The following is a 16362-nucleotide window of genomic DNA, read 5'->3' as shown; positions in this document are numbered from 1 at the left end:
CAATTTCCTTGACACAACAGCTTGTATTTACAGAATATCAAGTAGAATGATTTTCAGAAGCAGGTCAAATGTGGGCAGTGACAATTTTGCTTTGTTTATGTGCGCCATGTAGGTGAGGTGAAGAGGCAGCAGTTAGTTCAGGGACTGGTAAACTTTAAAGGGCCAGAGAGTATTCTAAGCCTCACATACCATCTGTGTCACAAAACTAGTCAACTTTGACTTCATTTCATGAAAGCAATCATAGATGATACATTGACAAATGGGCATGACCTTGTTCCAATAAAACTTTATTTACAAAAACAGGCAGTGGGCCTTGTGCCCTAGTTTGCAGATCCCTGCTTTTGTCTCTTGTGAGTACACAGTGCTTTGAATTTATTTTGCTCTAAAGGTTTTTTTCTGTGCTACAACTTTATTTTTAAGTGCAGTTTGAGAGCAAAATAATCATCTCTGAAAAGGTTGAAAAATTAGTGCAGACAATGGCACAGAATGACGAATGCACCTGATGATGAATGATTAACCTGTACCCTTTCTTCTACCAATCCCCACCTACTCTCATGTCTTCCTTTAGTCCTTTGGTGGGTAAAATAAACCTTCATTACATTATATGAACTATTTATTTTCGACATTTTGAAAAGACCTATTTTCATTGTTTAATTAATACATTTTTCTATCTATATTTGCATATCTTCATTTGGGATGACATGCACCATAATTTTCCTATTACAAGTAATGGAACTACTTTTGGGTTTAAAGGCTTCTCACTGAGCAGTCAAGTGTTCAGGAATGAATCCGTGTGGTTATGTGATGGACAGGTGTGCTTCAGACTAAGTCCCAATTGCCCTCATCTTTGGGGAAACTGCCAGTCCAAGGCTTCCAGTTGTCAACTCACAATCACCAGCCTGGACCTGGAAAGGTGTGAGGAGATTAGAAGGAAGGAGAAAGGGAAGGTGTGGTCCTGGTGTCGTGCTTCTGAGTGTGTCCTCTTACCTGTGCGTAGGAGATGGTAGTGATCCCCTTGCTATCTTTCCGCTTCCAGCTTTCCCTATGTCACCAGAGGCCAGCCCTTGGACCTCAGCATTCTTGGGGGAAAACAGAGAGAAAAATACCTTTGCTAGCAAGTATAAAGGTTTGTTGTTAATGTTTAGTCACTCAGTCCAGTCCCACTCTTTGTGACCCCGTGGACTGTAGCCCACCAGGCTCCTCCGTCCATGTGATTCTCCAGGCAAGAATACTACAGTGGGTTGCTATTTCCTTCTCCAGGGGATGTTCCCAACCCAGGGATGAACCCAGGCCTCCTGCATTGGCAGGTGGATTCTTTATTGCTGAGCCACCAGGGAAGCCCCATATATAGGTTTACCATGGGATTAAAATGTGATATGAAACTGCTATATCCGTGTGAAGTATTATTACCATCTGAGCATCTAGAAGGAATCAGGAAGCTGAAAGACACTAGTGTCTGGGGTTCCTGAAGCTGTTTTTAAAGAGTAAGTGGCTGGAGCTGACTGGTATAATTTTCATTGCTTGTATTTCTCCCTTCACTGTTGCAGGCCAGAGACTATGGCTGATGGGGCTGCAGCACTGAACTTGACAGATATGATTCCTGATCTCATGGAGCTTGCAGTCTAAGAAGCATTATGGAATCAAGTCCCAAAACTCTTGGGAGGATCCCATCCTAAAAGTCAAAGGCCTGCTAGGATGTGTTATTGGAACGGTAACACCAAAATAAACCACCAGTTGATGAGCACATAATGTCTACAACATACCATGATGTCATAATTTGGGCAAAAGCTTGTGCTTTTCTGGCTTGGGGGGAGGGGCATGCAATGAGCAGAAAGTAAGGTAACAGGTGTTACAGGACTGTCTGCAGAGCCTTTGTATGAACCCCTAAGGCAGTGGGCAGAAGTTTTGTATAAGAAAAGCAGTCTCCTGGTTACCAGATGTAGCTGAATTCAGCTCCACTCCAAACTGTTGTATGACCTCCAGCAAAACTTAATCAGGTATAATAATAACATTGAAATATCAGTTGCCCTGCCCCGTGAAGAAAGCAGATTTTTATCACTTAAATTGTTAGTATGATCCAAGAAATCAAAGAACCAGTTATTAATCAGTCTTTCCAGTGAAATCAATAACCTCTGAGTTCATCTTGGGGAACCTGCTGAGACTGGGGCTTAATGAAAACACAAGAACGAACTAACTGGTGGTGGGGCTGGAGGGCAAAATACATGGGTGTACTTTTCATCAAAACACGCGAGGAAAAACCCTCTTGCCATATCTTGTGTGCTTGCTAATAAGCTTAATTTGAACACTTATTCACCTTTTTACAATTCTTAGCACCACAGAAAGGAGGTACTTTTCCTTCTTCCTTAAAAACAAGTTCCAGTCCAAACCATCAGCCTCTGTAGGTTGTCTTAATTGCTACTTTGCACCGCACTGGGCTATGACTCTGATTTTTGGCACATGCTGTCATACACAAAGTTCCGAAAATAAAATGCTCCAGGATATCCCCGGAACTCTTAGAAGGCTTTAAAAGGGGACTTGCACGCTGAAAGAATATCTTTGATGAAGACAATTCAGGCGAGCAGAATGCTTATGGCAAAAGAATTATATGATTCTTTGAGATCTTGAAGTGGGTCCGAAGAATCCTTGCCACCTAACTTATCATGGTTTGGGGGAGTTTGACAAGAATCCAGTTTTGATAAAGACAATTGTGTTTTCCTCCCCAAGTGACTATACATTTAAATAGCTAAAACATCTGTTCAGCAACATAGTAAAACATGTACACTCGGAACGCCTGAGAGAAGAGCCTGCCAAACGGTCGGTTGAGAGGGACTTTGCTGGGGGAGAGCACCAAGATAAAGCAACCACTGTTTGTTTTGTCTGGTCAGGGGGAAAGGCAAAGCAACCAATATTTTGGGTTTCATTTCATTTGTGAAGAATTATTTGAGAAAGGGTGGCAAGAGGACATTTCCTGACGGGATTTTTTTTTTAACCTGTCCATTAGTAGAAGAGCATGAGAACCTTGGATGTCAACGCCTAACAGACTCTTGAGACCAGCCACCAAACCACAAAAAGCGACTTTCTTCTTGACTGGCCTCTCTGTCTCTCCCGATGGAGGCAGAAACAGGGAGCAGCATGGAGATCGGAAAGACAGCCAACAGAGGCACTCGAATCGCCCTGGCCGTGTTCGTTGGTGGCACCCTGGTGCTGGGCATAGTCCTCTTTCTAGGTAAGTGGGGGCGCTGGAGGCCAGGGAACTGGGTGAGTGTGCAGTGGTTTCCTTGTGCTTAATTCTGGCAAACCTTGTCAGGATGCAGGTGGAGGGCTGTTTGCTTCTGTTAGTAGGTGCGTCCTTAGTTTCTATTAAATATGCAAATGAAAGGAAGCTTTTTCTTTAGGAAGGTAAATAAATAGGAATGCCCAAGTACCAAATACATAATCCAAAATGTGAAGTGGGTATAAAGTGGCTTTGAGTGGCTGGAGGACTTGGTTGCCTCAGGCAAACATTTTATTATGCATTATATTTAGCAAAATGAGTGTGGACGAATTCATAGTCAGATACTTTCATTTATTTTGTGAGGAAAGACTTTACATTGTGATCAAACCATGCTGGAATTTCTTTCCATTTGATTTTTGTCAATGTTTGCCTGAATGACTCATGAAATTTAACTCAAAAAATACAAATCAGTCTTTAAAAATGCACCTTTAGTGGTATTCTTCAATTCCTTTCCAATCTAGTAACTCTGGTGGAATAAAATTTTAACTCTTTCTATTAGATTTAAAAGTTAATATGAAGGAAAACAGAGGTTTTCCTCCCAAGATTTGAAAGGTATTGTGATGCATTGATTTTAATGACTGTTGGTGAGAATGATGTTCCCAGAGAGTATATATGATGATAAAAACATATTCTTATGAGAAAGAAGGAAATATCTTAGAAAGGGGAGAGGGATGTTCTAAGATTTTAGGCATTCTGAATCTTTGCTCTCCTTTGTATTTTTCTCATGCGGCCTATACTATTTCATTAGCTTGAAAATTATGTAGGTCCAAGCCCTTTCCTGAGCAGAGTCTAGGTGCTGTTTGAAATGTAGCAAGCCTGGAAACAGACCTTGGCATATGCAGGATGCAGGCGGCCACGTTTATCTTGGCAGGGGAAAGCCAGTAATTAAACATTAAAAAGTTAGAGTTGTGTGGTTGAAAACTGCTAAAATGAGCAAACCATCTTTCCATGTTTTCTGTGGCTGAAGATTTAGGGAATTAGATGGGCTTATCGCTGAATCTCCTATTCCTGCAACTGAACTTGAGGCTTTTGAAAAGTGTTGTGAGATTTCTTGGCACTTGGGGTTTAGGCAAGTGTCCTATCCTGAAATTCACAACTGGGGGAAAAATGATAATGTCAAGGACTATGCACTAGGTGAGAAGTGACTACAAAGTTAGACTATCAGTGTTTTGCAAATACTCCCAAACTTACAAATCCAAGTGATTATTGTTTATGTAAAAATATGTTCTCTTTTTAATGATGTTACTGCTGCTTGAAGCTTCTTTGAAATTCCTCCCACTCTTATGGGAGTTCTGAGGCTGTAGCATATTATTAGAATATTCTTGATGGCAGCATTTTTTTTTTCCACACCATTCAGCTTGTGGGATATTAGTCCCCCAACCAGGGATCGAACCCAGGCCCTCTGCCATGCGGAGTCCTAACCATTAGAATTAGGGGATTCCAAATCTTTGTTCTTTGAGAGAAGATGATCCTTTGGGATCAGCTCTAAAGTTTTTCAAGCACAGTAAAATTCATCAAGCCAGTTGATGCTATTATGGGTAAGGAGGCCTACATAAAATAGAAAAAAATAACTTTCCAATGTGCCCGATAACTTGGCTCTCTCTCACTTTGAATCTTTAACAGAAGGTGTAATGATGTTAGAGAATAATTCTCCCTCAGTCTTCACTACTCCCAAGTGTGGTCCGTGGACCAGCAGCATCCGCATTACTTGGGAGCCAGAGCCCCACCCCAGACCTACTGATTCAGAACCTGCATTTTTCACAAGATTCCCAGATGATTCATTTTCAAATTAAAGTTTGAGAAGTATTGCTTCAGGTGGCCATGTCCATTTGGATGTATACATTCAGAGACATTTGCTTTTAAGTAGTTGCACGCTCTGAAATTTAAAAAGAAATGGTATTTTTGTCAAATTATATTTTTTCTTGTGGTGAGAACTTTTAAGATCTACTCTCTTATCAACTTCCAGATATACAATATAGTGTTACTATGGTTACCAGGCTATATGTTACCACATGACCTATTTATTTTATAACTGGAAGTTTGTATCTTGAAAGGAATAAGTCTTTAATTATTTTATTATATTTTTCTAAAATAAAATAAGGTTAGTATCAAGAAGGTATTGTCCAGAATGTTAAAAGTATTATTATTTACAATAAACTTTCTTTTTCACATTAAAAAAAGACATGCTCATTAAAGAAAATTTGGTAAACATATAGTAATAGACTGAAGGGAAAAATTTATGGTTCAATCACCAAGGCATATTGAAATATTTCATGCTAATTGTTATGCTCCACATATATATTTTTACTTTTTTTGATTTCTAAAGAAATCAAAATATAACTTTAAGATACTTCTTTTCTTAAAAATAGGCCTGAGATGTTTGTTTCATAAGCAATTTTCTTGAATGTTTAATGTAACACAGGTAAAAAGACTGGAGGATGGCAGCAGAGAAAAGAACAAAGACAAAGCAGGCTCCTCTTAGAATGTGGGTTAATAAATAACACAAATTGCCACACTGGCAGGTGATGTATAGGTCTTTCATCTCTAGCAGAAACATAGGGATACTTTTCCTCTGCTGAGGATGCCTTGAAAGGGCTTGGCCTCCTTTCACCCTCTACCTTCCATCTCCCCACGGCCACATTCCCAAATGATTCCTTATTTCTGCTCACAGAGTACAGCAATAATGAATTCCCCACAATTTCCTTGGCTACCACAAATATTTTCAAAGTCTAAACTCATATCTGCTAACGTCCAGGTGCCACGTGAAGTTTATGAACAGGGCACCCCTCCAAACATTTGCTGAAAGTTGCCAGCCAGGTGGGGGAAATGAAGCCATTGGTGAAAAGCTACTTAGGTCTTGTAGGGTTTCTGTTTGGTTTTGTTTTGGTGGAAGTAGTTGGAAACTTGGTCCACCAAGCTGTATCTGTGTGGTAGCTGGGCTGGGCCTGGTGGGAGGTGGGTGTGGAGTACAGGACAGGCAGATAATGATTCTCTTGACCAAAAAAAAATCTCTGTTACTCTTCCTCCTTTTATGGGCTGTATCTGTATGAATGGTTTAGATAAGATGCAGAACTTTAAATGCCACATATGCTAGCTTTCTCCTTCAGCTCTGGATTTAGTCCAAATGACACAATCTATAACTTTCAATTTTCCCATCACTAAAATGAGAATGTAGTTGTAAACAAAAAGTGAAATGATTAGACTTAAACCACAGATAATCGGAGATAGAGACTTTAGGGATTATTTAACCAAATGGTTCTCAAACTTGAGTGTGCATCAGAATAACATGGAGGGCTTGTTAAAATGCAAATGGGACTTTTCTGGTGGACCAGAGGTTAAGAGTCTGCCTGCCAATGCAGGGGACACGGGTTTGATCCCTGGTCCAGAAAGATCTCAGATGCTGTGAGGCAACTAGGTCCCTGTGCCACAACTATTGAAGCCCATACACCTAGAGACTGTGCCACTCAACAAGAGAAGCCACTGCAATGAGAAGACCATGCACCACAACTTGAGAGTAGCCCCCACTCACTGCAACTCTCTAGAGAAAGCCCATGCAAAGCACTGAAGACCCGGTAAAGCCATAAGCAAATAGATAGACTAAAATTAAATAAATAAAAGGAGGATGGTTGGGCCCCAACCCCAGAGTTTGTGAGTCTGAAGGTCAGGGTAGGGCTTGGTCATCTGCATTTCTCATTAGCTCCCAGGTGATGTTGCTGTGCTGCCTTTGCCCCTGGGACCCCACTCTAAGAAGCATGGGTCTAGTTGTGCCCACTTGTCTTCACGTTCAAGCAAACCAAGTTTGGGAGCAACCAAGAGTCTCACCAAGGTTGCTTAGCTAGTGACCAGAGTCTGGTTCTGTGACAATGAGCCAAGTGGATTTTTGAATGTGGTGTCAATACAGGGAAGGATGAATAGATATCAAACGTCTCACAAGTGTGCCTCACAGTGGGTTACCTGTTGGTGGTCTGTTGCAAGCCAGTCATTTATTTTGGTCTGTTTTTTCAGTGAGTCAAGGTTTCTTAAGTCTCCATGCTAAACCAGAGTACTGCCTGAAGCCAGAATGCATCGAAGCTGGTAAGTCAGTTTTCCACCCTGTGTCAAGTTATAATTATGGTACCTTGGGGAATGGAAGAGAAAACAGGTGGTATTTTTAGTATTTTGCTTGTTTGAGGTTTACCAAGTATGAAATGCAATTCTGATGAAATTTTAACTTTACTTTCAAGTCTTGGTGTGAAGTTGTGGAACATAGGTTTCCTGTTCTTTTTTTTTTTTTCTTGCAATAAAACAGCTGTGCAGTATTCCAAGTCATTATAAGGAAATCAGAAAGGGGTGTGGAAGACTGAATGGCCTTTCTTAAAACCTGAAGACAGAGACTATCGACATTCCTATTACCTTAGCTGGATGTGGGCTGTAAAAAAATACAGAGAATCAAGGAAATACTTAGATTTTTGGCAGCGGCATTGATTAAAATGGAAAAGACATAGGTAAAAGGGCTTTTAAACTCTGAGGATTTATACAAAGATACTAGGTTAGATATATATGTTATTACAGTCCTTTTTAAAAACTTTTAAAACTGAAGTTTAGGTGAATTGCAATGTGTTAATTACTGCTGTACAGCAACTCAGTTATACTATACACACACACACACACACACACACACACACTATATATAGTGTGTGTATATATATATATATACACTATACTATACACTACACACACACACACACACACACAATATAGAGATGGCTGGATGGCATCACTGACTTGATGGATATGAGTCTGGGTGAACTCCGGGAGTTGGTGATGGACAGGGAGGCCTGGCGTGCTGCGATTCATGGGGTGGCAAAGAGTCGGACACGACTGAGCTAAACTGATATATATATACATTCTTTTCCATCATAGTTTATCACAGTCTTCCCTGGGGGTTCAATTGGTAAAGAATCTGCCTGCAGTTAAAGAGACCTGAGTTGGATCCTTGGGTTGGGAAGATCCCCGGGAGAAGGAAATGGCAAGCAAGCCTAGTATCCTTACCTAGGAAGTCCCAGGGATAGAGGAGCCTGGCAGGTTACAGCTCATGGGGTCACAAGAGTTGGACACAATTTAGCAACTAAACCACCACCATCACTGAATTTAGTTCCCTGTGCTATACAGTAGGACCCTGTTAACCATCCTGTATGTAAAATAGTTTACATCTGCTAATCCCACACTCCTTGACAACCACCAGTATATTCTCTCTTTTTTTTTTTTTTGGCTCATTCTTAAGTTAAACACACACACATTTTAACCAGGCAATATGTTCTGTGACTTACATGTACCATCTCATAAAATCTTCATAAGAACCCCATGAAGTTGGTGCTATCACCTGGCCCAACTGCAGATGAGGAAATGTAGGCTTCCAAAAGCTAAATAGCTTGCTAAGGGTCACAATCTGAGTTAGCGACAGGGCTGGGCTTCAAGTTCATGTCTGGCTCCTGTCCATCTGTGCCCGTGCGCTAGAGGCCATGCCAGGTAACTTTCTTGGATCCTAGTCCTGTCTTGCTCTGTTTTTTCATAACATTAGACCTACTGGAGTCTAGTGACTAGACAACTGTTGCAGCTTTTTAATCTTATCCCAGAAAGGGTGAAAAAAAAGTGCAAATTCCCAGATCCTTTCTTGTTCCCAGCAGAGCAGATGACCCAGGGTTTTCTCCAGTGGAGCGAGGGTGACCTGGAGAAGGGTGAAGGACCAGGTAGGATTATCAGAGGACAGCTTTTAGACCTGACATCCCTTTGTGCTTTGGCTAGGGAACGGGTCTCACAGATGTGTGAAATTTACATTTTTGAACTCAAACTTTCAATTTGAGTTTACTTGAGTTTTTGTATAGAGTACCAGTTATTTCATGAGTTTTGTCTCTACTACAAATCACAATAATGAAAAAGTAAAGCCTGAAGAATGAAACTGATCCGGTTGCTTCCTGACAGCTTGTTTCCCTTGCTAGCTGTTTTTAGTGTAAGCCTTGCTGTGTGCGCGTGCCTGCCTCGGCGCCGCGTGCGTGCATCACGCGCCTGCCTCAGCGCCGCGTGCGTGCGTCATGTGCGTCACGTGCGTGCCTCGGCGCCGCGTGCGTGCGTCACGCGCCTGCCTCGGCGCCCTGTGCGTGCATCACGTGCCTGCCTCGGCGCCGTGTGCGTCACGTGTGTGCCTCAGCGCTGTGTGCGTCACGTGCATCACGTGCGTGCCTCAGCGCTGTGTGCGTCACGTGCGTCACGTGCGTGCCTCGGCGCCGTGTGCGTCACGTGCATCACGTGCGTGCCTCGGCGTCGTGTGCGTCACGTGCATCACGTGCCTGCCTCGGCGCCGGGTGCGTCACGTGCGTGCCTCGGTGCCGTGTGCGTCACGTGCGTGCTTAGGTGCCGTGTGCGTCACGTGCGTGCCTCGGCGCCGGGTGCGTCACGTGCGTGCCTCGGCGCCGTGTGCGTCACGTGCGTCACGTGCATGCCTCGGTGCCCTGTGCGTCCCGTGCATCACGTGCGTGCCTCGGCGCCGTGTGCGTTACGTGCGTGACGTGCCTGCCTCGGCGCCCGGTGCGTCACGTGCCTGCCTCGGTGCCGGGTGCGTCACGTGCATGCTTCGGTGCCGGGTGCCTCACGTGCGAGCCTCGGCACCGTGTGCGTTACGTGCGTGACGTGCCTGCCTCGGCGCCCGGCGCGTCACGTGCGTGCCTCAGTGCCGAGTGCGTCACGTGCGTGCCTCGGTGCCGTGTCGTCGCGTGCATGCCGGTGCGGGGTGCGTCACGTCGTCGTGCCTCGGTGCCGTGTGCGTCACGTGCGTGCTTCGGCGCCGTGTGCGTCACGTGCGTCACGTGCCTGCCTCGGCGCCGGGTGCGTCACGTGCGTGCCTCGGCGCCGTGTGCGTCACGTGCGTGCCTCGGCGCCCGGTGCGTCGCGTCGTGCCTCGGCGCCGGTGCGTCGCGTCGCGTCAGGTGCGCATGCCGGCACCATGTGCGTCACGTGCGTCACGTGCGTGCCTCGGCGCCGGGTGCGTCACGTGCGTGCCTCGGCGCCGTCGCGTCGCGTGCGTGCCTCGGTGCCGGGTGCGCCCGCGTGCATGCCTCGGCGCCCGTGTGCGTCACGTGCGTGACTTCGGCGCGTGTCGCGTCCCGTGCATCGCGTCGTGCCTCGGCGCCGGTGTGCGTCGCGTCGCGTGCCTCTGTGCCGTGTGCGTCGCGTCGTGCCTCGGCGGCGTGTGCGTCGCGTGCGTGCCGGTGCGGTGCGTCACATGCGTGCCTCGGTGCCGTGTGCGTCATGTCGTGCCGGTGCGGGCGCGTCGCGTCGTGCCTCGGTGCCCATGTCGCGTCGTCATGTCCCTGCCGGCGCTGGGCGGGTCATATGCGTGCCACCGGTGCGTGTGTCGCGTGCGTGCCTGGCGCCCGTGTGCGTCACGTCGTGCCTCGGCGCCGGGTGCGTCACGTCGTGCCTCAGCGCCGAAAAGTCACGTGCGTCACGTCGTGCCGGCACCGTGTGCGTCACGTGTGTCACGTCGTGCCCCCGGCGCCGGTGTGCGTCGCGTGCGTGCCCGCCGGCGCCGTGTGCGTCACGTGCGTCACGTGCGGGCCTCGGCGCCGAAGTGCGTCACGTGCGTGCCTCGGCGCCGTGTCGCGTCACGCGCGCGTCACGTCGTGCCTTGGCGCCCGTGTCGTCGCGTCGCGTCACGTCGTGCCTCGGCGCCGTGGTGCGTCACGTGCGTCACGTGCGTGCCTCGGCGCCCGTGTCGTCGTGTGCGTGCCTCGGCGCCCGGGTGCGTCACGTCGTGCCTCAGCGCGAAGTGCGTCACGTGCGTCGCGTCGTGCCTGGCGCGGGTGCGTCACGTCGTGCGTCGCGTCGTGCCGTCGCCCGTGTCGCGTCGCGTGCATGCCTCGGTGCCGTGTGCGTCCTGTGAGTCACGTGCCTGCCTCGGCGCCGTGTGTGTCACGTGCGTGCTTTGGTGCCGGGTGCGTCACGTGCGTGCGTCTGCGCCGTGTGCGTCACGTGCGTCAAGTGCCTGCCTCGGCGCCGTGAGCGTCACATGCGTGCTTTGGTGCCGGGTGCGTCACGTGCGTGCTTCGGTGCCGGGTGCGTCACGTGCGTGCCTCTGCGCCGTGTGCGTCCCGTGCATCACGTGCGTGCCTCGGCGCCGTGTGCGTCACGTTCCTGCCTCAGCGCCGGGTGCGTCACGTGCGTGGCTCAGCGCCGTGTGTGTCACCTGCGTGCTTTGGCACCGTGTGCGTCACGTGCGTCACGTGCGTGCCTCGGCGCCCGCGTCACGTGCGTGCCTCGGTGCCGGGTGCGTCACGTGCGTGCCTCGGCGCCGTGTGCGTCCCGTGCGTCACGTGCGTGCCTCGGCGCCGTGAGTCACGTGCGTGCCTCGGTGCCGTGTGCGTCCCGTGCGTCACGTGCGTGCCTCGGCGCCGTGTGCGTCACATGCGTGCCTCGGTGCCGTGTGCGTCCCGTGCGTCACGTGCGTGCCTCAGCGCCGTGTGCGTCACATGCGTGCCTCGGCGCCGTGTGCGTCACGCGCGTCACGTGCGTGCCTCGGCGCCGGGTGCGTCACGTGCGTGCTTCGGTGCCGGGTGCGTCACGTGCGTGCCTCGGTGCCGTGTGCGTCACGTGCGTGCTTCCGTGCCAGGTGCGTCACGTGCGTGCCTCGGCGCCGTGTGCGTCACATGCGTGCCTCGGCGCCGTGTGCGTCACGTGAGTCATGTGCCTGCCTCGGCGCCGGGTGCGTCACGTGCGTGCCTCGGTGCCATGTGCGTCACGTGCGTGCTTCCGTGCCGGGTGCGTCACGTGCGTGCCTCTGCGCCGTGTGGGTCCCGTGCATCACGTGCGTGCCTCGGCGCCGTGTGCATCACTGCCTGCCTCGGCGCCGGGTGCGTCACGTCGTGCCCGCCGGCGCCGGTGCGTCGCGTCGTCGCGTGCGTGCTCGGCACCGTGTGCGTCACGTGCGTCGCGTCGTGCCTCGGCGCCGGGTGCGTCACGTGCGTGCCTCGGCCCGTGTGCGTCCACGTCGTCGCGTGCGGGCCTCGGCGCCGAAAGTGCGTCACGTCGCGTGCCTCGGCGCCCGTGTGCGTCATGCGCGTCGCGTCGTGCCTTGGCGCCCGTGTGCGTCCACGGCGTCACGTCGTGCCTCGGCGCCGGTGCGTCATGTGCGTCGCGTCGTGCCTCGGCGCCCGTGTCGTCGTCATGTGCGTGCCTGCCGGCGCGGGTGCGTCACGTGAGTCATGTAACGCCTCGGCGCCGGTGCGTCGCGTCGTGCCCCCGGTGCCGTGTGCGTCGCGTCGTGCTTCGTGCGGGTGCGTCGCGTCGTGCCTCTGCGCCGTGTGGGTCCCGTGCATCGCGTCGTGCCCCGCGGCGCCGTGTGCATCACTGCCTGCCTCGGCGCGGGTGCGTCACGTCGTGCCTCGGCGCCCGTGTCGTCAAGTGCGTCCGCGTGCATGCCTCGGCGCCGGGTGCGTCGCGTCGTGCCTCGGGCGCCGTGTCGTCAAGCGTCATGCGTGCCTGCGCCGCCCGGGTGCGTCGCGTCGTGCCTCCGCGCCCGTGTCGTCAAGTGCGTCACGTGCGTGCCTCGGCGCCGGGTGCGTCACGTGCGTGCCTCGCCGCCGGGTGCGTCACGTGCGTGCCTCGGCGACGTGTGCGTCACGGGCGTCACGTGCGTGCCTCGGCGCCAGGTGAGTCCTGTGCGTGCCTCGGCCCCGGGTGCGTCACGTGCGTGCCTCGGCGCCGGGTGCGTCACATGCGTGCCCGGCGCCCGTGTGCGTCCGCGTCGTCACGTCGTCGCGTGCCTGCCTCTGCGCCGGTGCGTCACGTGCGTGCCTCGGCGCCCGTGTCGTCACGTCGTCGCGTCGCGTGCCTCGGGCGCCGGTGTGCGTCGCGTGCGTGCCTCGGCGCGCGGTGCGTCACGTCGTGCCTCGGCGCCGTGTCGTCAAGTGCATCGCGTCGTGCCTCGGCCCGGAGTGCGTCGCGTCGTGCCTCTGCGCGGGTGCGTCAAGTGCGTCGCGTCGTGCCTCGGCGCCGGGTGCGTCGCGTCGTGCCTCGGCGCCGGTGTGTCGCGTCGTGCCTCGGCGCCCGGGTGCGTCAAGTGTGTCACGTCGTGCCTTGGCGCGGGTGCGTCGCGTCGTGCCTCGGCGGCGTGTGTGTCACGCGGGCGTCGCGTCGTGCCTCGGCGCCAGGTGAGTCCTGTGCGTGCCTCGGCCCCGGGTGCGTCACGTGCGTGCCTCGGCGCCGGGTGCGTCACATGCGTGCCTCGGCGCCGTGTGCGTCACGTGCGTCACGTGCCTGCCTCTGCGCCGGGTGCGTCACGTGCATGCCTCGGCGCGTGTGCGTCACGTCGTCGCGTCGTGCCGCCCGGCGCCCGGGTGCGTCACGTGCGTGCCTCGGCGCCGTGTGCGTCAAGTGCGTCACGTGCGTGCCTCGGCGCCGGGTGCGTCACGTGCGTGCCTCGGCGCCGGGTGCGTCACGTGCGTGCCTCGGCGCCGGGTGCGTCACGTGCGTGCCTCGGCGCCGGTGCGTCAAGTGCGTCACGTGCGTGCCTCGCCGCCGGGTGCGTCACGTGCGTGCCTCGGCGCCCGTGTCGCGTCAAGCGCGTCGCGTCGTGCCTCGGCGCGGGTGCGTCACGTCGTGCCCGGCGCCGAGGTGCGTCGTCGCGTGCCTCGGCGCCCGGCGTCGTCATGTCGTGCCTCGCCGCGGTGCGTCGCGTCGTGCCGGGCGGCGTAGCGTCACGGGCGTCACGTGCGTGCCTCGGCGCCAGGTGAGTCCTGTGCGTGCCTCGGCCCCGGGTGCGTCACGTGCGTGCCTCGGCGCCGGGTGCGTCACGTGCGTCACGTGCCTGCCTCTGCGCCGGTGCGTCACGTGCGTGCCTCGGCGCCGTGTGCGTCACGGGCGTCACGTGCCTGCCTCTGCGCCGGGTGCGTCACGTGCGTGCCTCGGCACCGTGTGCGTCACGTGCGTCACGTGCGTGCCTCGGCGCCGGGTGCGTTACGTGCGTGCCTCGGCGCCGGATGCGTCACGTTCATGCCTCGGCGCCGAGTGCGTCACGTGCGTGCCTCGGCGCCGGGTGCGTCACGTGCGTGGCGTGGCGTGCCTCGGCGCCGGTGCGTGGCGTTCATGCCTCGGCGCCCGGTGCGTCGCGTGCGTGCCTCGGCGCTGCGTGCGTCGCGTCGTGCCTCGGCGCCGTCTGCGCGCGTCGTCGCGTGCGTGCCTGGCGCGCCGGTGCGTCGCGTCGTGCCTCGGCGCGCGGGCGCGCGTCGCGTCGCGTGCCTCGGCGCCGTGTGCGTCACGTGCCTGCCTCTGCGCCGGGTGCGTCACATGCGTGCCTCGGCGCCGTGTGCGTCACGTGCGTCATGTGCGTGCCTCGGCGCCGTGTGCGTCACGTGCGTGCCTCGGCGCCGTGTGCGTCACGTGCGTGCCTTGGCGGTGTGTGCGTCATGTTCGTGCCTTGGCGCCGGGTGCGTGCATAACGGCCTGCCCCCACGCCGTGTGCGTCACGTGCGTGCCTCGGTGCCGCGTGCGTGCGTCACGTGCCTGCCTCGGCGCCGCGTGTGTGCATTACGTGCCCGCCTCGGTGCCGTTTGCGTCACGTGCGTGTCTCGGCGCCGCGTGCGTGCATCACGTGCATGCCTCGGGGCCACGTGCATCACGTGCCTGCCTCGCTGCCGTGTGCATCACGTGCTCACGTGCGTGCCTCGGCGCCGCAAGCGTGCATCACGTGCCTGCCTTGGCACCGTGTGCGTCACGTGCCTGCCTCGGCGCCGTGTGCGTGCATCACATGCATGCCTCGGCGCCGCGTGCGTGCATCACGTGCCTGCCTCGGCACCATGTGCATCACGTGCGTCACGTGCCTGCCTCGGGGCCGCGTGCTTGTGTTGCTTGAAGGATGATGTTTGGGAGAAGGGCGTTTTGGGCATATTTTCTGAGGTGCCATCTTTCCTTACTTCTCTTTTCTAGTCACATCCTAATCCCTCTTTCAGAATAACGGAGAAAGAATACAAAGAAGTGAGGAAACAAGAAAAGGATTTGTTAATGATAGTGGTGGTAGTGGATAGGAGCAGAGAGGCTAACTTTAGTTCGAAGGCTGATCTGGGCTAAATACATAAACCCACCTATGACTCAGTTTCACAATCTGTAAAATGGGAAAAAGAATTTTTTTTTTCTGCACTGGGCCTTTATTACTTCCCATGGACTTTCTCTAGTTGTGGAGCACAGAGGTTCCTCTCTAGTTGTGACGAGTGGACTTATTGTGGTGGCTTCTCATTACAGAGCACAGGCTCAGTCGTCGTGGCCCACAGGGCTTAATTGCTTTGTAGCATGTGAGATGTTACCGATCAGGGATTGAACCCAGTTCTCCTGCGTTGGCAGGTAGATTCTTTCCTACTGAGCCACCAGGGAAGAGTTTTTAATTTATCATGCTGGTTATGAGAATAGAAGAAAATAATGATGGTGTTAGTACGAGAAGTTGAGGTCCATGATGTCTTCCCCTTTACCCCTTACTCAGAGAGCATTGTAACTCAGTTGGCAAGATAGGACCTGGCGTCAATTCTTGTGATGGCAGAACTGTATCTTAACTCATGTGAGGCTGTTTTAGGCATTATTCATCCGTCTTCAGAGAATGCGCACTGTTCCCTATAGAATTATTAATGTGTTTGCTTCAGGAGTGCTACTTCAGACATTGCTGGCAGTATTATATCATCTGTGGTTTATGCATTGCATTGCTTTTCTAGACTCTATGAGCTCTGAAACATCTGGCGTCAAGAGTTTAGCATGAGTGTTTGTGAAATTGTAATAGCAAATTTGTATGTATGGTTGCCAGATTTAGCTACATGCATACATTCAGGATGCCCAGTTAAATTTGAATTGCAGATATACAATGACAAATTTTTTTTTTTTTTTGGTACAAGTATGTCCCATGAAATATTTGGTAGTACTTGCACTATAAAAGTAGTCATTTATATGAAATGCAAATTTCACTAGGTATTCTGTACTTTATCTGGCAACTGTATTTATTTGGCAGTGTGCCTGACACTTTTCTAAGTGCTTTACACGTACTCATTTAATTCTCATGAAAATCCTATGTGGTG

The 16362-nt window shown here is 52.5% G+C and overlaps 1 protein-coding gene across 1 annotated transcript in view; it reads left to right on the top strand.

The window, feature by feature from the left end:
- The first annotated feature begins 2495 nt into the window (after window positions 1-2495).
- Window positions 2496-16362, top strand: part of PHEX (phosphate regulating endopeptidase X-linked) — a 207120-nt gene continuing 193253 nt past the window's right edge. The window contains 2 exon segments of the mRNA XM_005897739.2: window positions 2496-3226; window positions 7280-7348. Of these exon segments, the coding sequence (XP_005897801.1) occupies window positions 3109-3226; window positions 7280-7348 (187 nt within the window). The 5' untranslated portion in view covers window positions 2496-3108.

This window comes from Bos mutus, chromosome X (assembly GCF_027580195.1).
Source record: "Bos mutus isolate GX-2022 chromosome X, NWIPB_WYAK_1.1, whole genome shotgun sequence".
In the NCBI taxonomy this organism is placed as follows: Eukaryota; Metazoa; Chordata; class Mammalia; order Artiodactyla; family Bovidae; genus Bos; species Bos mutus.
This window is presented reverse-complemented; position numbering and strand designations above follow the sequence as displayed.